Here is a 21,700-nt window from a genome sequence, read left to right as displayed (position 1 = left end):
GACTGCTTTGAGCAAGCAAGGCAATTATAAGGCGGCCTTTCAGTCCCGGGGTAGTCGCGAACAAGCAGAGCCATTAATTGAAAGAACACCCTCAAAACGATGGCAATGCAGGCAAAGCTGGGAGGCTGCAGCCAGAAGCTGAAGGGCATATGATAACGCAGGGAAAAGAGCTGAGAGGAGCGCTTTTATTCGTGCTAGGCTGCCAAGCAGGGAAGGAGCCTTTCCCAACCCTGTAATGAAACGCTACAGCAACCACTTGGGTGATTGTTTTCTCTCGCATGTCCCTCAGAGGAGGAAGATTACAGAAACACGTTCAGAGCAGCACAGCTAAAACCCCAGTAAAGCATGCAGATGTTAACAGTAATCACTCAACAGAGCTGCGAATACAGCACAAAGGCATAACTGCCACTTCTTAATGTATTCCACCAAACAGATGCAGTGAGCATTTTATATCCATTAACAAAATACACAGGCTGATTTTGAAAATAAACCCAAATTCCTCAAGAATTCCAAGATCTCACCCAGAAAATATGTGCATTTAAGCTAATGCAAGTGGCTAAAATAAAAATGAAGGTATCACAAATCAAAGACACAATCCCTTTGAAACAGAGGGAGGGAGAAAGGCAAAAGTGGGTCATGGTAAAGAGCCAAAATGTCAGTTTATAGGATTTTTCACTTCCCAAGACATATCTTTTTAATTAACTTTGAAAAACACTAAACCTTTATTCCAAACTTGGGGTTTGCTGACAGTTTCAGTGAGGTTCACAAAAGACTAATTTTTTTTCAAGCAATATGTGAACAATGTTGAAAAGAATCACTAATCTAACCAATCAACAATTATATGCTTAGGAAATGTGACTTTCTATGCTGTACTTTCATCAGCTGGTGAGAAGACGTTAACGATTAGAATACATATTGCAGCAGAACATTTACATTAAATTTAATCACAAAAGCTATTCATTTCCAACAGTCTTGAAGAAGCTGTACGCTTATCTCAACCATATACCATCTTCTGAAACCAAGAGAAGGAAAACTCATATTCTTACCACTGGGGGTTACAGTCCAGCAAACCAAATGCAGCGGAATCCTCCAAAGTCTTTGTCAGAATCCAGCCTCAAGCCACCAGATCTGCCGCAGCTGACTTGAGATTCAAACCCGTCACCTACCACAACAGCAAAGTGCTTTCCACCCAGATGAAATGGCAAAACATCAGTGAACATTAGTCCCTATTTCTCTGGCACTTTCAGGGTTAAATAGTGTGTTTTAAGGAAAGGATGATTAACAGTGAACGCCACAAGGAGCAAGATATCACCTGATATGAACGCATAACCACACCATTCTAAGACAGAAAAAGTTTGGAATAGGTAGAACATAAAAATAAATCACTGAAATGAGCACAAAATATGACATTTCTTTTGTTTTAAGCACTGCAGGTTTTATCTTTTTTTTTTTGGTAGCACATATGCTTGCCATTGACTCCATGAAATCACATTGAGCACAAGCACATGACGATCTCACATGAGAGGAAGATGCCCACTGCTCCAACTTCGAGAAAAACAGCAACAACTGCCTCTCCCTTTTTTTTTTTTTTTTTTTTCCTTTGGATGATCTTAAGAAATATTACCTGTGGGACACAATCCATGTGACAGGACCACCATGCTTCACACAAAAGGCAGTGACAGCACAGACACCTCCTGGAGGTGAAGCAACTTTTGAATTTGTTTGTGCTTCAAGCAGAAGATCCTGTTACAAGCACAGCGCAGATCAGCTGCCACCTCCTGACTTAGGAAGAAGACTGGAAAGAAATGTGTATCACTTGCCAGGCTTCGATTAAAACCCTCAGAAGCAGTACTTCATGTCAAAAAAACACCACTGAACTAGTCAACTAGAATTCATACACCTATAATTGACTCCAGTACCTGAAACACCAGCATTGTATCATGACAGCACAGAAGAAATCAACTGAAGTAACAGCCAAGAGCACGAAAAGGCGAAATGTGCTGTTTTCCACACATATTAGATGTTAAATTCTGTCATACTTAACTAAAAATATTATTTAAATACTGTAGAAAAAGCAATTTGTCATAAGAGGCTCCTTCGTTAAGGCTACTCCATGGCTGGATAGAAAGAGAATTCCAAGGCACACACTATCTTACAACTAACTTCACTAAAACCATAAACCAAGCAAGGTAGATAAGCATGGAACAGAATACAAGCAATAACTGGAAATTGCACAGCCTTCATTTAAGCAGTTTTGCAGCAGCCAAAATAAAATGGTGCAGAGGGTAGTCAGGTGCAGTAACGAGCTGAGAAAACATGTTACAACTTGAAAGGCATTTTGAAAAGCCAAGCTTATCTTTCACTCAGCTGTTGATAAGCAGCATTGCTATATGTGTTTTAACATGTCTCAGTTCGCCTTTGCTACCTGGCTTTCCAGGGATTTATTCACTCATCTTGCAGGTAAGTTAAGATCCTAGACCAATGTACTGTTCTCATCAGTGATAAACACTGGAGGCACGAAGGTGAACCTTTGCCATTTCATTTGCAGCAGTCTTCTCCTATATTATTTCTTGGAAACATGATGCATTATCCACTACCCCCCTGTCCATTACAACCAAGGCGAGATAGCACGACTCCTTGGCCAAATACACTGATGGAGGAATGCGAAAAGTCAATTTACACTTTTTTCTTTTCTTAATGTTTACTGGAATTATACATACTGACTGTAATTTGGCATGATGCATCTATCTATCCTAAACTGATTCATAAACCAATAAAAACCTTCGAAGCTTATTTTAAAAATTCAGAGGTGCTAAGCAAGTAGCATACACCTACCAGTTCCAGAGCAGACACTAAACAACCACGGCAGTGCCATAGGGGACTGGAGAAAAAACACATACGCTTTTCCAAACAGGTATGTAACACAGAAGGCCTGGATTTCAGAAGAGAAAACAGATGCAGGGTTGCACCTGCTTATCCAAAGTGACTCCAAGGGAGAACCAGGCCACAGCTGCCCCCAACACACCGAGCACCACACCATCTCTCCCAGCACCAGGGTGTTCTGGCACCCTCCCACAGATAGCACCTTTTCAGCAGTTTACCCGAAGACAATTGAAGTATTTCACACTAAAGAGCACCTACGCAGGAAGCTGGAGCTACACAAGCCATCCTGGACCCCCTCTCCAGGCTGAGATGCCAACAGCTGAGTAGGTATTAGATAGCAAAACCCAACCTGGCTCAACAGAAATGAGCGAGCAAGGCTTCAGAGATGGTGCTCAGCCTATCTCCAGTCTGACCAGTCCCTTGATATAGACACATCTCCAGTCTGATCACAGTATTTGTTCATTTAATTGCACGGCAATGAAACAGTCCTGAGGGGCCTGTGCTGCCTAAACCATACCTGAGCAGACAACTTAAGACCAGAGAGATGCGTCAGGTAACAAGGCTTATCCCTGCAAACGCAAGATGTACTCAAACTTCTATTTTTACATTACTCTGCAAAAAGCTACGCAAGGACTCTCACTGTAGATTTTTTAATTTGATAGTTGCAGACATATTTCTGTGCATAATTCCAGGCTTTGATAAAGGCAGGCGCCGTTACAAGCACGCATTCAGTTGTATGTATAGGAAATAGTCACTTCCTTCTAAGGAACTGAAGTAGCTATTGTTTCCGAGACTCAGCTGACTGGAATTAGTTCAGAGGGAAACATCACAAAAAAAAGATACTTAATGATGTATTAATACTATATAAACATGTAGCACCGATTTATGCAAAGCTAGCAGCATTTCTTAGTTATGGAAAGGTAAGAAGGACAATGAAGAAAAAGACAGTTCATGGCCATCACTGACTTCTTAAGACTCAGACAAATATTTGTGTAATTAAAGCAAATTTGTTCACCTACTCCCTGCTGTACAATCATACCACTCGCTCTAAACAAACTTACACTCCTCAAGGCTGAAGCTTAGTCACACCGCGACAGCTAGCAGTGATATATTTTAAGCAGCCTGAGTTTGCCATGAAGATCGAGCCCACCGATAGAAAGTTTCAACATACCCATGTTGATGCCTACTTCCCTTTATACATCTTTTAACATATGAATCTCTCAGCGAAAACTAACAGGTTTGAACACCTAGGTCATAAAATAAAAAATAAAAAGGAAATGGCCAATACAAAAAACAGCACTCAACTATTTGGTCTACAAACTCCGTTTGGTCAGCCGGCTGGCCAGTGACTGAGGTAAGACGCTACGAACCAAACATTTTTTCACACTCAGTTCTACTTCAGTATCCAACAGGACTCCTAAGTATTGTCAGTTATTTTGAACTTATACTTCTTATTTAAAAAAAGCACTCAACTGCCTTTATGAGCTACTAATGCTACCCCAACCACGTTATTTTCTGCACCGTACTCAAGTATCTTTATACTTCCTGCCACCTGGACTTAAGCAGCCTCCCCTTTAGATTATAAAGCTTTTCTATTTTTCAGCATGAACGATCAGAGGTTTTTTTAATAACCTAAGGAACACAAATGCTTCTTTGTAACTGGTCCCATGACTCGGTCTTTCTGATGCATGTTGTTTAATGCTTCCCTTGCCGCTCTTCACATCACACCAGAAACGGGACACACTACCAAAGAGCACTTCTAAGTAAAAAAACCTTAAGGTACTCTTTGTACACCAAATATATTCACTAACCCACATTGTAGAGGAAGAGGTTTTTCAGTCACTTTTGTGGACACTGACGGCATTAGAGGAAATCACAAAAGGCCCCATTTTCTGCACTCAGCACTGGGACAAAGGGAGCTGCATCAAATAAACAGCTCTCTGAAGATGACCACAGTACAGAAATGTAGTTATCTTTACTCTACTTTGATTTTTCTGGCTGTTCTTCCACCAGCCTCTCAAAGGGGCCATGTATGGGCCACTCCATTTCTCAGGATGAGGTACCAGAACGCTTTTCCTCTCCCCTGGACCTGCCTGGGCACAATTTTTTACTTACAGGTGTGAGAAAGTGATTTGTCTAGGGCGTTTCAAACCCTCAGAAGAGACGGCTACAAAAGCATCTGGACCAGGAACAAAGCTATTAGCCCCACTTATGCCACAGTCAATTAAGTAATATTTAACACAGGAGAAAGCAAGAAGCTAATGAAAGGCAGCACTAATGCAAAGCCTCAGCTGCTCTGTGCTTGTAATCACACAAGAAAAAGCCCACGTCTTGGCTCGCGTTCCACAGCTCCAGGCCCTTTATTTTCTGTGACACAGCAGGTACAGCAGGGACACTGTTACACTGTGCCTGGCCACCTTGGAGGCCACTACTAGTCCGCTTTTCACCAATTGCTGTGAGGTCCTCACCCAACCCTCTTTTGTGTATTGTTTCTATTTCCGACTTTGTCTTTTCCAGTGATTCACATGCTGAAAGAATTAACAATAGCAACTCTAGATCCACTTGAAAGTGGGTGGAATAATGAGCTCCCTTCAAAGATATTAACACACATATGACAAGCAGTAACTGATCGAGTGTCGGTGACTGAAAGAGCTGCCTGTCATCAATGAACTGCACGCTGCCTGTCAGTTGGGCTGTTTTTTCCATCTTGGGCACCAACAAGCTTTGTAGCATTCCTCAGAATTCCCCTGTTATGTTCCACCCCGTATTCTTTACCATTAGATACCAACACTGCAAGAGCGGCTAGAGGCCAAGCCGTCAGAAGACCGCAGCATTAGATGGTCTTCAGCCTTGATGATGACAGGCTGCATCCAAAAGACTTGTGTGATGTCAAAAGGCTCCTCAAAACTCCTTAGGCCATCATTTCATCTGAAAACTTGTCAGAGAGGTAGCTGGAAGTGTGCAGATGACCACAGCAGCCCTTTATTTAGAGGAAAAAGTTTTTTAACAATACAAGTCCACTATCTTAAGGCAATAGTCACTAAGAAGTAAGAACACGCTGCCAGTTTGGCGAGCCTGGTCTTTCCAAGCAGTGAAATATATATTTCACAGCATGGATGCTCATGCCTCTCGTTTACCATTGCATTATCAACTGAAATTAATTTTTCTTTTTTCCAATCAGAAACACTGATTGCTCCTTTTGCTCCTCCAACTTCCTTCTGTACAAAACAACTTCTTAAAAGCAAACCAGCAATGAGATACTTATCACTGAACATGGCACACAAGAAAATGTGATTTTTTTTTTTTAATATGCTTTTTCTGGCAAGTATCAATTGCCAAAAACGTGAAGTGCTAATCCTGGCACACAAGCAACAGATTCTCTCAAAGAAGAGAGGCAATTTTCTCAAGTTATGAGAGAAGTGTGCAGACATTTCATGCGGGACATTTTTTAACCCCTTCTCCACCAAAGGCACTTAAAACACAGAGGGCTATGGTCTGAGCAGGACAAAGCACCACTCATTTAACATCTGTTTCTGTTATTTTATCATCTCTGTTTTATAAAGGAACCTCTCACTATAGCATCTGACAGTAGCGTCCTTCTTGGGACCAACATACTTTTTAATTGCAAATGCAAAATGTTGTGCAAGACCAAATAGCATGAAAGGATTATCCCTTCCTTTATTTCGCATTCAGGAGAACACTCCTAAACAGAAATAATTCCTCAGTTTAGAATGGATTTTTTCCTAGATATTCTACTCTTTATAGCCTATGGTACAAGCCACTCCTCCCTTGATCCTGCTGCACAGCGCATCCATAAAACGTAGGCCTAAAATGGAAGAAGTTATTCCATAGGGTACAAAACCACCTAAAAGCAGATGAAAGACTCACTGCTTTCACTATCAAGAAGATCTGTATTCCAAACAAAAGAGAGAAAGAGACATCAGAAGTGAAGGTCAGGGGAGAATGGAATAGGATCAAGCCTTTCCTGCAGGTTTGGCTTTCCCTCAAACTTTGAACTGGCACTGGCGAACACCACAGGGATTAAAGCATCTGTGCAGGGTGTTGAAAAGTAAACACAACACATCAAACTAGGGAAAGTTCTAACACTGTTATGCTACCTCATTCCTTCCACACCAGCGTTTACTTCACAGACTGATGATGCAGTTCCAATTTTCCCCGGAAGATTGGAAAATGGACAGAGTATGCCTGCACCGAAAAGTGATTGTGTTAACTGACTCCTATCCTTTACCTCTCATCCTTACAGAAGGCCGCCACTTCACTTCCAGTGTTTTAAACTCAAAATAAATGGGTCAGCTTTGGATACAGACGAGAAACTAAAACGAAAATGGCCTCTGACAGGTAATTAAGCACTCTGCAGCAAGGATGCGAGCTAAAGTGCCAGGCAGCCTCCAGTACCCTCTCGGTTCCTCTACTGACCTGAGGAGGACACTTAAAATGTATTGGTAAAGAGCTCACAGCGTTCCATTTACTTCACAACAAGCCTTGGGGTACTTAAGAGTCCCGGCAATACAGGATGAATATATAACCATCGAGGAAGAATGTAGTAGGTCTGTTGAAAAGCTGCATTGAGGAATCCACATCTGAACCGAGGTGACAACCATTTGGTGCATCCTGCACCACAAACACATCCTCGATGTGTCACTGAAATACATACACTCACTTGAGATGGTACCTGCAGAGGAACTGGAAAGGAATAAATCTTACTATCTCCTATCTACCAGCAGAGCCTGCCCAAAATGATAAGGGGAAAAGGTGATGGCAGAAATTTCCATACCATTAAATTCCAAAAGACAGGAACCAACACACACAACAGAAACTAACCGTCTGCAAAAAGCATAACTAAATCAGAAGTCAAAGCAATATTGATACTTTCAGTTATTTACATATCATTTTTATTTAACAACCACAGTACCTCCTTTCCAGAGACGTCTTCCACAGAGTAATTCTTGTTGAGCTGAGATCAACAGCTACTATCCCTGCCATCAAAACACACTGCTGTTTGTTTTAAGCAAATTTGCTCTTCTGTATAAGACAGAGTATGTGTCTTAAGCTTAGATATCTTGAGACACACAAACGTTGAACAACATGTAATAGATACAGTGAACAATGGAAGCACTGTAGGAAAAGGAGGAAGAATTTTTGCAGATACTTCCTCTAAAATATGCTTCTGATTTTGTAACATCCCCTGAAAATTAGCAACCATCCATGACCTGGGAAACACTGAATTAACGCCCAGCATCTTAATAGCAGAAGGTTTACAGCCCTCTTCAGCAAGCTGATCTAGAAAAAGGAACAGTCCTGTGCTGTTTGCAGCCACTCTATGTAATTAAGCAAAATCTTTGAAGGATTCCAAAACAGTCTATGCTACAGAAGACACACATTTTATCAGTGCAATGTCTACTGATCAGCTGAACACATCCTGAAGTTCAGGTTTTAATTATCGCTGTGTATATGAGGATATAAACAGGAACTATCCTTCAGTTATCTACTTTAAAACCTCAACTTGTATTTCAAACTACAAGTTTAAACGAACTTGTTTAACTAACAAATTTAACTACCACCATTTAAAATACTATCATGTCACAGTGCAACCACTGTAATTGATATCAACCTTTTAGTTACAGTAAGAAACAACAGATTTGCTTTGACCTCACTGAATCCTAGAGAGTGTGTATACCTGTATAACAACTTCCTTCAAATATACACAGCCCTACAAATTTGTCTGAGGAGTATTTTTACCTAACTCTACAGGAGATCAAAGCCAAGGCATTGTAACTATTTCTTGTCCCAGAACAAACTCAGTATGGCTTATGATGCACAGTAACCTGTTAATCCTGACTGCGTAACAGCACTTGTGCTCTTTAGCCTCTGAATAGATATATGAAGTCCTGGAAAAGGAGCTATTTATCACAATATTATTTTAGAAATGAGAACAGTACGTTCAATCCTCCTCAAAGACGACTGGTGCCACAAAGGCCTGGACCAGCCTGGACCTTCGTCAGGGGCATCCTCAGAGGTTTGACAGCTGCAGAAACATTTTCTGTCCTATGCACAAAAGAATAAAGCATATTTACTGAAAGCAGCATAACATACAGACTGGGCCTAAGCATGCTACGGGGAAGCGCTCCATAGAATTACTGTTCACCTGTTCCAGCTTTGAGTATAACACATTAAGTGTCCACATGAACATGCTGTTTCCACTTTTCCATATAGTTTCCCATGTTTTGCATGACACTGCACACTTCGTAGTACCACTATCTTCCTCTGTCACTAAATCCATAGCCATAAATTTAATGTGTATTAAAATAAAAATATACATTTCCCAGGCATTATCACTAACACCTTGTTCTGTGCACAACAGGCTTAAAAGCCATTTGACCATTCAAGTGGGTTTGGAAGTTGTATTTTGTGTTTCAGCCCAACAGTGCCAGTAATGAAGACCATAGTTTTCCAAATTAAATATTTAATTTAGTTACATGACTACAACTTTTCCAGATACTTGTCATAGCTGATACCATTTGGATATTGTACTCTTATGAAGAGACACTATAGTCTACAAATATTGTCTGTCACTAACTCCACAGCAACTCACTGATATTCCAGCAAAGCACAACTGCTAAACCATTCATAAGAAAGCTTCTAAGGCCATGACTACTTACTTGAAGATGAACATAAACGATATCCGTAGTGTCCGTTACTTCCCAATTAACATGTGACACTTCAACGTGGAAAGTCTCACATAACATGTTCTTGATGACTAACTATTTCACCTACACTAGTTTCCTGATCACGTGCCTCTAATACAAGTGAGAATAGCAGCCCAACACATCCAATTGCTTTCTGCCTACAAAAGCTTTGAAACGAGGAAAATACATTGTAGTCAGAAGGTATACAACCTGAATAATCTGAAAGCTGAATTATGACTGAACTCAGCTTCACAATGTATCAGCTTCACGATGAGGAATATATAGTGGACTACAGTAGCTGACTGTAGTGCAATAGGCAGGAATTCCTCTGTTACATGTACGGGGATCTCCACACCACAATAACACACTAAATGGGAAAGCCAGTACCAAACACACCTTCCCTCATCCTCCTTTTCACCTCATCGCTCCCCTAACGCTTTCTTGTTCTTCCAGCGTCTCTCCCTTTTGGCCTACACCCCCAGAAGCATCTTCCTCGTTCCAATTCCTGCTTCCCCCTACCCCAACACAACATCCCCTTTCCGGGCCGGCCGAGACACCCGGCTGCTTCGGGGCCTGGCGCAGCCTCTCCTGCGGGAAGCGGGGTGGAGGCAGCTCCCACCGACACCCCCCTCTCCTCCCCGAGGAGCAGCACCTGACTGGGAAGCGGGTGACAGCCAGCACGGAGGGCTGAGGGGAGCCAGCCCGGCCCGGCGCGAAGGGGAGCCGGCCCCGCCGGGACGCGGCAGCCCCTCGGCGACGGGGGCCGGGTCCGCTCACCTCGTCCTCCTTGTGATTGCGGATTCCGCGCACCAGGTCCTGCAGGTTCTTATCAAACATGCGGTCGATGCTGCCCTTCACCATCTTCAGCGCCATGGCGGCGGCGGCGGGGCCGGGCCGGGCCGCGGGGCCTGCGCTCGGGGCTGAGGGGCCGGGCCCAGCCGGGCTAGAGGGGGTGGGGTGGGGGGGCCGCCGCGGCTCCTGCTACCGCTAGAGGCGGGTGAGACCAGCGGGCCCGAGCCGCTCACATCCCGGGCGGGGAGGCGGAGGGGGCGCGGACGCTGCTCGCCCCCGGCGCGGCGCGGCACAGAGCGGGCAGCAGGCAGGGGCGGCCGCGGCGGCCGCAAGCCCCGACTCCAGGCTCCGCTCGGCCTGCCAGCGCCTGACAAAATGGCGGCCGGTCAGCTGAGGGCTCGGTCCCGCCCCCTCCCCAACCACGCCCCCCTCCGCTGAACCACGCCTCCCTCCGCTGAACCACGCCCACGCCCGCCTAACCACGCCTTCTCCCGCCTAACCACGCCCCCCGCCGCGCCCTCCCCAACAGCGTGTCTCTCTCCTCTCCGCTCTCCAGCCCCGCCCATTCCGCGCTAGGCCACGCCCACCCTCGCCCGGCAGAGACAGCCGCGTCACTGCTCCCGCTAACCCCGCCCGCCGCCGCCGCCCCGCCCCCCGCTTGGCCCCGCCCCCGCGGGTCCCACGTGGCGGGGGGGGAGCGGGCCGCGGCGGCGGGGACACGCGTGGGGCCGGGGGTCCCCCCGTGGGGCTGAGTGCCGCGGGACCCCCGCGGGCCGGGCCCGGGGAGGCGGTTGGCGGAGCTCCGCGGGTGTCTCTAATGGCTGCACGACCGATAACGCCAGGTTTTTGGCCGTGTCCCTCGTGGGGGGGCGCAGCTCCACAGGCTGCCGCAGGCCGGGCACCGGCTGCCATCACCCCACGGGGGGGGCGAGCGCCAACCTCCGGGGCTGCTCGCAGTCACTAACACTCGTGGGGATTTGAGCAGCTTCGTAAATACAGTCACCCATTTCCCCAGGTGACAAGTGCCGGTGTGGGAGAGCTGCTCCGGGTGACGGGTGATGGGTGACGATGGGTGACGGTGGGTGGCCAGGTGGACACGGTGCCTCGTGGGTAGCACCACGCATGCGGGCACGGAGCAGACAGGGGTTCAGCTTTCCTGCGGCCGCAGCTCATCCTCTACCCACGCACCAAACACCCTCCTTGTCCCTTCTTGGGGGTGACGTGTCCCACTGCGGGCGTGTGCTGCCGTGGGACAGGAGAGAGAGAAAAGTAAATGTAAAGGAGCCGCTTTCCCACCCCACCTTTGTCTCCAGAGCGGGATTCCAGCATCTGGGAAAGGAGGGGAATAAACGGAAAGGAGCTTGTAGACAAAAAGGAGATGTGACCTTGCTGGGACCTGCTGGGGCTTCTGAGCTGCTTTGCGACAGGGGGAAGGAAAAGGATTTCTGTTTGCTTCCAGTGTTTTTCCCCTTTGTTCTCTGTGTTCAGATTCCGACTTACAGCTTGTTTTTGTTGGACCCCGGCAGAAGAACGGAGCCCGTGGGTTTGTTTTTGTTCTGTTCAGAAATAGCTACGGACATCAGCCCCTACGCATTGGGTTTCCTCGTGGTATGGTAACGTCCAGGATGAGGAGGTGGGTTGAGAAGGGGAGGCCGTGTCCACCCGTGCTGCCGCTGTTCCCGGCAGCCATCCCGCTGCCTCTGCTGGCATGCCAGTGCTGCCCTCCAAGGGACTCTGCCAAAAAAACTCACAAAAAGCCCTGGGTTTAATCCAGACCTTTTCAGTGGCTCGGTTGGAGCCCAGGCCCACACGCCGTCACAACGTCACATCATCACACCTGCAGGACAGGGCCCCGTGTGAGCGCCCGGGCTGGGAGATGCAACACTGCAATAAATTCCACCCCCCCCCCCCCACTAACGAGCCCCACACCGCAGCGCGGGAGCTGGGCAGGGGAGCCACAGCAGCACCCCAGGGCAGGGTGCTGGGCGCCGAGCTCACGGGGAAAGTCTCCTACAGATGAATTTAGACCCAGGACTTGACCCCCCCCCGACTGAGTTTCCAAGGGTTTCTCCTACTGAGGTGGCCTGACTTGGTTCAATCTTAAAAATTTGGGGCAGTAATGACTTTTTCAGTCTTCTTCCTCCAAACCTTGGAGGGTTTGAAATTCCCTTACAATCACCCTTAATTAAGAGCATGGCTCCAACCCTAATCATTGCCATAGGTGATATCTAAAGCCCTTAAAATTCCCATCTTCTTGTTTTCTATGGGTTTTGCAGCATGGATTTTATATATATATATATATATATATATATATATATATATATATAAATAAATAAATAACGCCACCTCCTGTTTTTGCTGTAGTAATGTCACAGGCGGGTTTCTCAGGGAAGGAACTTTCCCACTGGCAGCTGTGTCTCCTCCTGCCGCTGGCAGGGATGCTGTGCCACGGGAGAGCTCTAGCCACGGGCTACCGAGTCCCGCTGCCTGTCGGCGGGAAAGCACAAGCCTGGCCATCGCATCCCGGATGGAGCTGGACCTGGGCTGCTCAGTCCAGGGCCTGATCCTGCTTTCCCCCCCAAAGGCAGCACTTCTGTGAGTTTTCTCACTGTTTTGCAGTGCCCCCCCCCCATCCTGGCACTCAAAGCGCTCCATGGATTTCTCTGCCCAGACTCCATCCCGGTGAGGTTTAATGAGATTTGGCTTGCTTTATGTTAATTACTATCTCTGTGTAAACTGATCTGGGGGAAAGAAACGTGAAATTGGTGCTATTCAGCCTCCAAGGGCAAAAATAGGATTTTCTACAAAAGCTGGGCTCAGGCTGGGCTCCAGCGACCGCTGCGGCACGGGAGTGACCTCAGGACTGTGATGCTGGACCGGCCAAGCCTGGTGTCACCAGTACCAGGGCCACATACCTCCACTGTCCCGTCCCCAAATGGGGGGCAGACGTGGGCAGGATTTGCCCGGTGCCTGCCAAGCCCAGCGGCTGCAGCAGCCTGAGTGCAGCCGGCGCTTTCGAGTGCCGGGTCTTGTGGTGTCACTCCCCTGTGGCACGTCCCTGCCCCTCGCTGCTGGCCCAGGCACCAGTGGGGTGATGGGTGCCTGAGCTGGGGTGATGGGTGCCCATGTTGGGGTGACCATGCTGGGGTGCCCGTATTGGGGTGACCCGTGTTGGGGTTCCCATGACAAGATGCTTGTGACGGGATGCCTGTGACGATGTGCCTGTGTTCAGGTGACTTCGCTGGGGTGCCGCATGCCAGAGTGCCCATATTGGGGTGCCCCATATTGGAGTGTCCTTGGCGGGATGCCCATGATGGGGCGACTATGCCAGGGTGCCTTCGTCAGGGTGCCCTGTCCCCAGGTGACCATACCAGGGTGCCCATGATGGAGTGCCCATGCCAAGGTGCCCATATCGGGGTGCCCCATGTTGTGGTCCCCATGCCGAGGTACCCGTGACAGAATGCCCATGCTGGGGTGCCTGTTTTGGGATGCCCGTGCTGGGATGCCCTTGCTGGGATGCATGTTCCGGGGTGCCCATAGTGGGGTGTCCGCGTCAAGGTGCCCTGTGCTGGTGTGCCCGCTTTGGGGTGCCCATGCTGGGGTGCCCCTCTCTTGGGGTGCCCGTGTCGGGGTGCCCGTGTTTCTCCGGCACAGCCCCCACTCGCGGCCCTGCTCTGTCGCCTCCCCCGGCTGGTGTCCCCTGACCCACCCTGCCTGATCCTGCCTGTCCCTGCCCACCCCTGCCCACCCCTGCCCACCCCTGCCCACCCCTGCCCATCCCTGCCCGTCTCTGTCCGTCCTTGCCCATCCCTGCCCACCTCTGCCCGTCTCTGCCCACCTCTGCCCGTCCCTACCTACCTCTGCCTGTCCCTGCCCGTCCCTGCCCACCCCTTCCCACCCCTGCCCGCCCCTGCCCGTTCCTGCCCACCCCTGCCCACCTCTGCCCGTCCCTGCCCATCTCTGCCCGTCCCTGCCCACCCCTGCCCGCCCCTGCCCGTTCCTGCCCGTTCTTGCCCACCTCTGCCCGTCCCTGCCCATCCCTGCCCGTCCCTTCCCACTTCTGCCCACCCCTGCCCGTTCCTGCCCATCTCTGCCCGTCCCTGCCCGTCGCTGCGCTCCGCCGCTCCCGCACGGTCCCCGCGAGATGGCGCCGGCGGCGCGGGAGAGCCGAAGCGGGGACGGGGGACACTGGGCGGGACCTGCCGGGGGCGGGGGACACGCGTGGGGTACCCCGTGTCGGGGGGCAGGGAGCGACCCGCGTTTGGGCGGTGGGTGCCCAATGTTTGGGTGATGGGTGCCCCATGCTTGGGTGGGGGTGATGGGTGCTCATGTTCGGGCAATGGGTGCCCCGTGTTTGGGTGATGGGTGTCCCGTGCTTGAGTGGGGGTGATGGGTACCCGATGTTTGGGTGATGGGTGCTCCATGTTTGGGTAGGGGTGGTAGGTGCTCATGTTTGGGCGATGAGTGGCCAATGTTTGGGCAATGGGTGTCCCGTGTTTAGGTGATGGGTGCCCCATGTTTGGGTGATGGGTGAGCTGTGTCTGGGTGGGTGTAATGGGTGCCCTGTGTTTGGGTACGGGTGGTAGGTGCTCATCTTTGGGTGATGGGTGGCCAATGTTTGGGTGATAGGTGAGCTGTGTCTGGGTGGGAGTGATGGATGCCCCATGTTTGGGCAATGGGTGTCCCATGTTTGGGTGGAGGTGATGGGTGCTCACATTTGGGCAATGGGTGCCCTGTGTTTAGCTGATGGGTGCCCCATGTTTGGGTGGGGGTGATGGGTACCCCATGTTTGGGTGAGGGGTGAGCTGTGTCTGGGTGGGGGCAAAGGGTGCCCCATGTTTGGGTAGGCATGGTAGGTGCTCATGTTTGGGCAACGGGTGTCCCATGTTTAGGTGATGGGTGCCCCATGTTTGGGTGGGAGCAGTAGGTGCTCATGTTTGGGTGATAGGTGGCCAGTATTTGGGTGATGGCTGAGCTGTGTCTGGGTGGGAGTGATGGGTGCCCCATATTTGGGCGACGAGTGCCCCATGTTTGGCTCACCCATGTTAGGGTGTGGGTGATGGGTGCCCTGCCTTGGGTGACGGCTGAGCTGTGGGGCAGGGTGCGGGGGCGGCTGGTGTCCCCATGGGCCAGGCACGGAGCGGGGCGCCCGGCCAGCCAGCGCTGCGGAGACAAGGGACCTATTCAGGCGGCTGCATGTGCTGCGGCTGCTTTCAGTTGCTCCGGGCCCCGTGGCGGGTCACTCGGGTCTGGCACCACACTGCACGCACAGCCAGCATGGTCCCTTCACCCCGCACCCTCCCAGTGCCTTCGTCCCCCCGTGGTCCCCTCTGAAACGGGGGCGCAGGGCTGGACGCAGTGGGGACCGTCCTAGAGCGGGGAGGATTAAATACCGCGGCCAGGCTGGAGCGGGCACGGCCCGGCAAGCTGGGGGCTGGAAAAGCCCGACAGACCCTGTGGAAAACTGGGCGCTGGGTGTCCCCAGCCCCGGCTGCCTCCTGCGGTACGGGCAGGGAGGGCAGGGGGGGCTGCGCCCAGCCGAGAGGTGCGTTGGGGACAAAAGCCACCCAGCTGCGTGAGCTGGGGGGGAAACAGGGTGACCCAGGGGGGAAGCAGCTGTGGGGACAGCCCCCCCCCCCCCCCCAGCCCTCCCGCGGGACCTGGTTTGGCTTCTGTCCCCGTGCGGGGTCACGGCTGCGCCAGGGGCTGGGGCAGGGCAGAGGGTCCCCCGTACGGATCCCGCGGTCCCGGGAGTTCTCCGGTAGTGCAGCGTTTGCTACCACAGGTCAGGGCTGTGGCGCTGAGGGATTCAAGCTCCAGCAGAGCCTAAAATGATGGAACTGGGATTGTTTTTCCATGGCAAAGCAGAGCTCGGTTAGAAACCTCCCAGGGCAGGACGGGATGGGATTCCCTGGCTCCGGGCTGTGCCGGGGCATTCGGCAGCTCAGCAGCCCCTGAGCAGCCCCCTGGTCCAGCTCCGTGATGCCCGGTCGGCTTCGGCTGTGCCGGCACCGGGATTGAGCTGGATTTTCCAGCAAGAGCTGAGCAAGTGGGTGTAAATCAGCACAAGAACGCCCCCAGGAGATGCCTGGTCCCCAGATTTCGGGGGCTGCACATGCTGGCGAGCCCTGGACTCATTCTGGGTGCTGTGCCTGCACGTTGCGCTCCTCGGTGAGGGAAACCCCTCTGGGGTTTGCACTCCAGCCCAGCTGGGTTTGGGCTTTCCCAGGACACCCAGTCATGCCACCGCTCGCCCACTGGAATAATCCCCCACCCATGTGGGGCAGCAGCCCTGGGGGTGGCCGCCTGCTCTTGCCCCCACGTCCTGCCACAATCTGGTGCGGGGCCCGGGTGCCGCCGCGTGGTGACTCACCGGCACATGGGCAAGTCCCCGCGGCCGGCGGCAGCCCACGAGCACGGAGCCAGGACGCAGCTCAGGTTCAGAGATCCTTCCCTTGGGCTGCCCAGCGTGGAGGTTTCCCTCCTCCCTGTCCTCCCAGTGCCCAGCCCAGCCGGGCAGTGACCCCCTGTGGGAACAGAATCCCGGGGCCACGGGGCAGAGCCCTTAATCCTGGGAATGGGGATCTGCCCTACAGCAGTGGAAAGGGAAAAGCTCAGGGGGTGTTCACCACAGGATGAGGGGATGGGGACGGCGGGGACGGCTGGGGGTTCGCCGGCAGCCGGGGCAGTGCGTGGGGAAGGGCAGCAGGAGAGGACGGGCTCAGCAATCCAAGAATCATAGAAGCAGGATGGTTAGAGTTGGAAGGGAACTTAAAGCTCACCCAGTCCCACCCACCAGCCCAGGTTGCTCCAAGCCCCGTCCAACCCGGCCTTGAACACCTCCAGGGATGGGGCAGCCACAGCTTCTCGGGGCAACCTGCGCCGGGGGCTCATCACCCCCACAGCCAAGAAGTTCTTCCTCAGATCTCATCTCAATCTCCCCTCTTCCAGTGTCAAACCGTTCCCCCTCGTCCCATCATTCCCCTCCCTGATCAGGAGTCCCTCCCCAGCTCTCCTGGAGCCCCTTTAGGCACTGGAAGGGGCTCTCAGGTCTCCCCGGAGCCTTCTCTTCCCCAGGCTGACCCCCCCACCTCTCCCAGCCTGTCCTCCCAGCAGAGGGGCTCCAGCCCTCCCAGCATCTCCGGGGCCTCCTCTGGCCCCGCTCCAACAGCTCCGGGGCCTTCTGCTGTGGGGACCCCCCGAGCTGGAGGCAGCACTGCGGGGGGGTCTCCCCAGAGCAGAGCAGAGCAGAGCGCAGCAGAGGGGCACAATCCCCCCCTGGCCCTGCTGGCCACGCTGCTGGGGATGCAGCCCGGGGGGCGGGGGGCTTTCTGGGCTGCCGGCGCACACTGCCGGCTCCTGGGGAGCTTCTCACCCACCGACACCCCCAGGCCCTTCTCCTCGGGGCTGCTCTCCAGCCCTTCCCCACCCAGCCCGGGGTTGTGCTTGGCGTTGCCCTGACCCATGTGCAGGACAATGCTCCAGTGCACACATGAGAGGAGTGTTTGCTGTGTGGAGGGGAGAGCTGGGAGGGGGGTCATGTCCCATCAGCCCCTGTGCTTCCCCCAACCCATGCTGGCTCCCGATGGGGGGTGTCCTGCCCGGCCGTGCAACCCTCTGCACCCCCCGAGCAACCCCTTGGGCCAAAAAGTGCGGAGGCAGCCGCAGCACCCACGGGGACAGACAGCAGGTGCCCCACGGCCCCAGCAGAGGGGACGCCGGGAATGGGCCCGCGTGGGGCACGTGGCCATCGCAGCATGGGGAACGCATCTTGGCAGGGCGCTGTGCTCCCGGCCATGCTGGAGATGACAATTAGTTTAACCGCCTGACCTCAAAGCTGCCCAAATAGAAATTTGCTCCGTAAGAGAAGCCGAGAAGTAAATTGACCCCGAGTCTCACCACCTCCTGTACACCGCTCCCATCCCGGGGCGAGGGCAGCTCCAGCAGCCGCAGCCACATCTCACTGGGGAGAAAAGCCCCCAGTCTGGGCTCAGACAAACCAGTTTCCAGGACCAGACTGAGGGCATTCGTCACCACAAAGGTCTTTATCCTGCCCAGACCCCTGCGGGCACCAGCGCAGCCACGGCAGCTCTCACCCTCCCCGGTCCCCGGCGCTAACGCCACTTCTGCATCCCGAGGAGAAACTGTTGCATCATTTTGTTGTTGTGGCAACTGCAGCCGGAGCATCCCTGGAGAGATTTGGCCTAGGGAGCTGCCGGGACAGATGGAAAGGACAGATGCTGCTCCGTCATGTGGAAGGGAACTCACCGGCGCAACGCAGGATTGACCCCGGGAAATTAAAACGGGGTTCGGAAAATTGCACGTGGGCCATTGTGCAAAGAGGGGAAGGGAAGCTCTGCACGGACGGGATCGCCTTCGTCTTGTCAAACGTCCTGCCTGGTTCCGCGGGGCCAGCGAAAGGCTAACGGGGGGACCGAGATGTGCGATTCCAGCCGGGGTTAAACAGCTTAACCGCTCCGTAAAACGAGCTGTGCAACGGGAGCCATGTGCAGAGCCCAAGTTTTATTGGTCCTACCACGAAACAGTGAACAGAGCTTGGCTGCGCTCCAGCCTTCGGGGGGAGAGAAGGGAAAACCACGTCCCACGAGGGGCACCAGTAACCCCGTCCCAGGGGAGCCCGAATTAGAAATAAACCAGAAAGATGGAGGCACTTGGAATGAGGCTTTCGCAGGCCTGCGGCATCAGAGACGGGAGCTGGTGTCACAGCAGGGAGCTGCCGCCGTCCCCTGGGGCTACAGATCACCAGGATCCTCCCCGCCGTTATGGGGGGGCAAACGCACAGGGCTCCAGTTGGGCTATTTAATCTGATGGGAACAGACTTGCCCGCATTAACCCGCCTCGTGATCCAACTTGTTATTGTCAACGAAATTGGGTCAATACTTGAGATGAGACATCACCGAGAAGGCAAGTATCCAGAGGAGCCGACGTGCACCTCGAGCCGCCCCAGCCACCCCGGCTCCCACCCTGCGGCCAGGCACTCGCCCGGCCAGCGCCGCGTTGGCCACGAGAGTCAATGCACCTTTGAGCGTGGTGGCATGTGGCGGCAGGTAGCCCATCCCGCAGCCCCGAGGGGAGTAACGTCAGCATGGGAATGGGCTCGGGAGGCGCCTTTCCACGTGGCGTGTGCAGGGCGTGCTTGGAGCATCGCTTGTGCAAGACGTCCTTGGGGCACTAATCTCACAACCATAGGATAGTTTGGGTTGGGAGGGACTTTCAAAGGTCATCTAGTCCAACCCCCCTGCAACGAGCAGGGACATCTTCATAGTTGAGAGAACAGTTGCTCAGAGCCTCGTTCAACCTGACCTTGAATGTTTCCAGGGCCGGGGTGTCTACCACCTCTCTGGGCAGCCCGTTCCAGGGTTTCACCACCCTCACAGGAAAGAATGTCTTCCTATATCCAACCTCAATCTCCCCTCTTCCAGTGTCAAACCGTTCCCCCTCGTCCCATCGCTCCCCTCCCTGATCAGGAGTCCCTCCCCAGCTCTCCTGGAGCCCCTTTAGGCACTGGAAGGGGCTCTCAGGTCTCCCTGGAGCCTTCTCTTCTCCAGGCTGAACCCCCCCACCTCTCCCAGCCTGTCCTCCCAGCAGAGGGGCTCCAGCCCTCCCAGCATCTCTGGGGCCTCCTCTGGCCCCGCTCCGACAGCTCCGGAGCCTTCTGCTGTGGGCACCCCCCGAGCTGGAGGCAGCACTGCGGGGGGGTCTCCCCAGAGCAGAGCAGAGCAGAGCGCAGCAGAGGGGCACAATCCCCCCCTGGCCCTGCTGGCCACGCTGCTGGGGATGCAGCCCGGGGGGCGGGGGGCTTTCTGGGCTACCGGCGCACACTGCCGGCTCCTGGGGAGCTTCTCACCCACCGACACCCCCAGGCCCTTCTCCTCGGGGCTGCTCTCCAGCCCTTCCCCACCCAGCCCGGGGTTGTGCTTGGCGTTGCCCTGACCCATGTGCAGGACCCTGCACTTGGCCTGGTTGAACCTCATGAGGTTCACCCAGTCCCACCTCTCAGCCTGTCCAGGTCCCTCTGGATGGCATCTCATCCCTCCAGCGTGTCGGCCACACCACTCAGCTTCTGGTCGCCCGCAAACTTGCCAAGGGTGCTCCCGATCCCACTGTCCATGTCATTGATGAAGATATTGAACAGTACTGGTCCCAGTATGAACCCCTGACCACTTGCCACTGATCTCCGTCTGGATGTTGAGACATTAATGCCCTCCCTGTGTCCCCCCCCATGCCTGCAGGAGCTGGGACCCCTGTTCCCTGGCGGGTCCCTGGCCGGAGCCCAGGCTGCCGGGAGGGAGTGGAGGTGGGACGCTGGAGCAGTGGGGCAGGAGTGGTGCTGCCGGTGACCCCCTGCAGGGCCGGCTGCTCACCCCACGCCGTCCCTGCCGCCTGCCGGGAAACCTCCCTTCTCCTGCGCCCCACAACCGCAGCCGCCTGCGGGGAGACGCACGGTGCTTCCCCGCTCCAACCCCAGGCAAACTCGGTTTACCGGCAAAAAATAATTCAGCTCTGAATTGTGCCGGCACAGAGCCGGGAGCTGCAGCCAGCGGGGCCGGCAAAGCCAGGGATGAGACCGGCACCTCTCCCCCCACCAACCTCCGCACCGGCAAAATCCAACAGCTGCTGATTTCGAAGCTGATCCAGTGTCTTTGGGGCAGATCGGTGCTGGATGCCCCGGAAAGACCACCAGCCCCCGGAGCCCCGGCAGCACCCAGCGGGTCCTGCTGCAGCGCAGGGCTGAGCTGCCGGCACGCACGGGGACCAGCGGGCAAAGAACACCCCAAAAAGCAAAATTTCAGAGCTGTGGAAGGGGGCAGAGCGGCTTCCACCTCTCGGGGGGGGCTGTTCCCATCTCTCGGGGGCCAGTTCGGCTCACCGAACCGGCAGAAAACAAACCGCTGCCTTTGCTCGCTTCCCTCTCTGTGCCCGGATGGAAAACTCTGAGAAAGCAGTGAAAAAAACCCAAACCAAACAATCTCCTGGTTAGGGCGTGAATTTCAGAAATGACCTGCTCTCCGCTCTCCGCCAGAAGCTGAAGCTCCGCGCGGCAGCCAGCTGGCCGGGCACGGGCTGGTCCGTTCGGGAAACCCTCGTGGCTTCCATTGCTCTTTATCAGCAGCGCGGGAGCCCGCTCGGGCCACACAAGGACTTTGACGCCAAACTGATTAAAGACCAACCTAACGAACTCAAAGAGAATTCTTTAAGCGGAGCCTGCTGTGCCTCGGAGAACTCCTGCCATGTCTATTTATTTAAATTTAATGGAATTTTTGTGGTAAGCTAATTAAATATGAATTGATTATTTA

The 21,700-nt window shown here is 53.2% G+C and overlaps 1 protein-coding gene across 1 annotated transcript in view; it reads right to left on the bottom strand.

Moving 5' to 3' along the window:
- The window catches only part of AP3D1 (adaptor related protein complex 3 subunit delta 1), a 43,983-nt gene extending 33,497 nt beyond the window's left edge, over positions 1 to 10,486 (bottom strand). Inside the window, exon 1 of the mRNA XM_082495422.1 lies at positions 10,368 to 10,486. Coding sequence (XP_082351548.1) covers positions 10,368 to 10,463 — 96 coding nt within the window. The 5' untranslated portion in view covers positions 10,464 to 10,486. The remainder of the gene's footprint in view (positions 1 to 10,367) is intronic.
- Between the last annotated feature and the right edge of the window lie 11,214 nt (positions 10,487 to 21,700).

Source organism: Vanellus vanellus (assembly GCF_965231255.1).
Source record: "Vanellus vanellus genome assembly, chromosome: 25".
Taxonomy (NCBI): domain Eukaryota; kingdom Metazoa; phylum Chordata; class Aves; order Charadriiformes; family Charadriidae; genus Vanellus; species Vanellus vanellus.
This window is presented reverse-complemented; position numbering and strand designations above follow the sequence as displayed.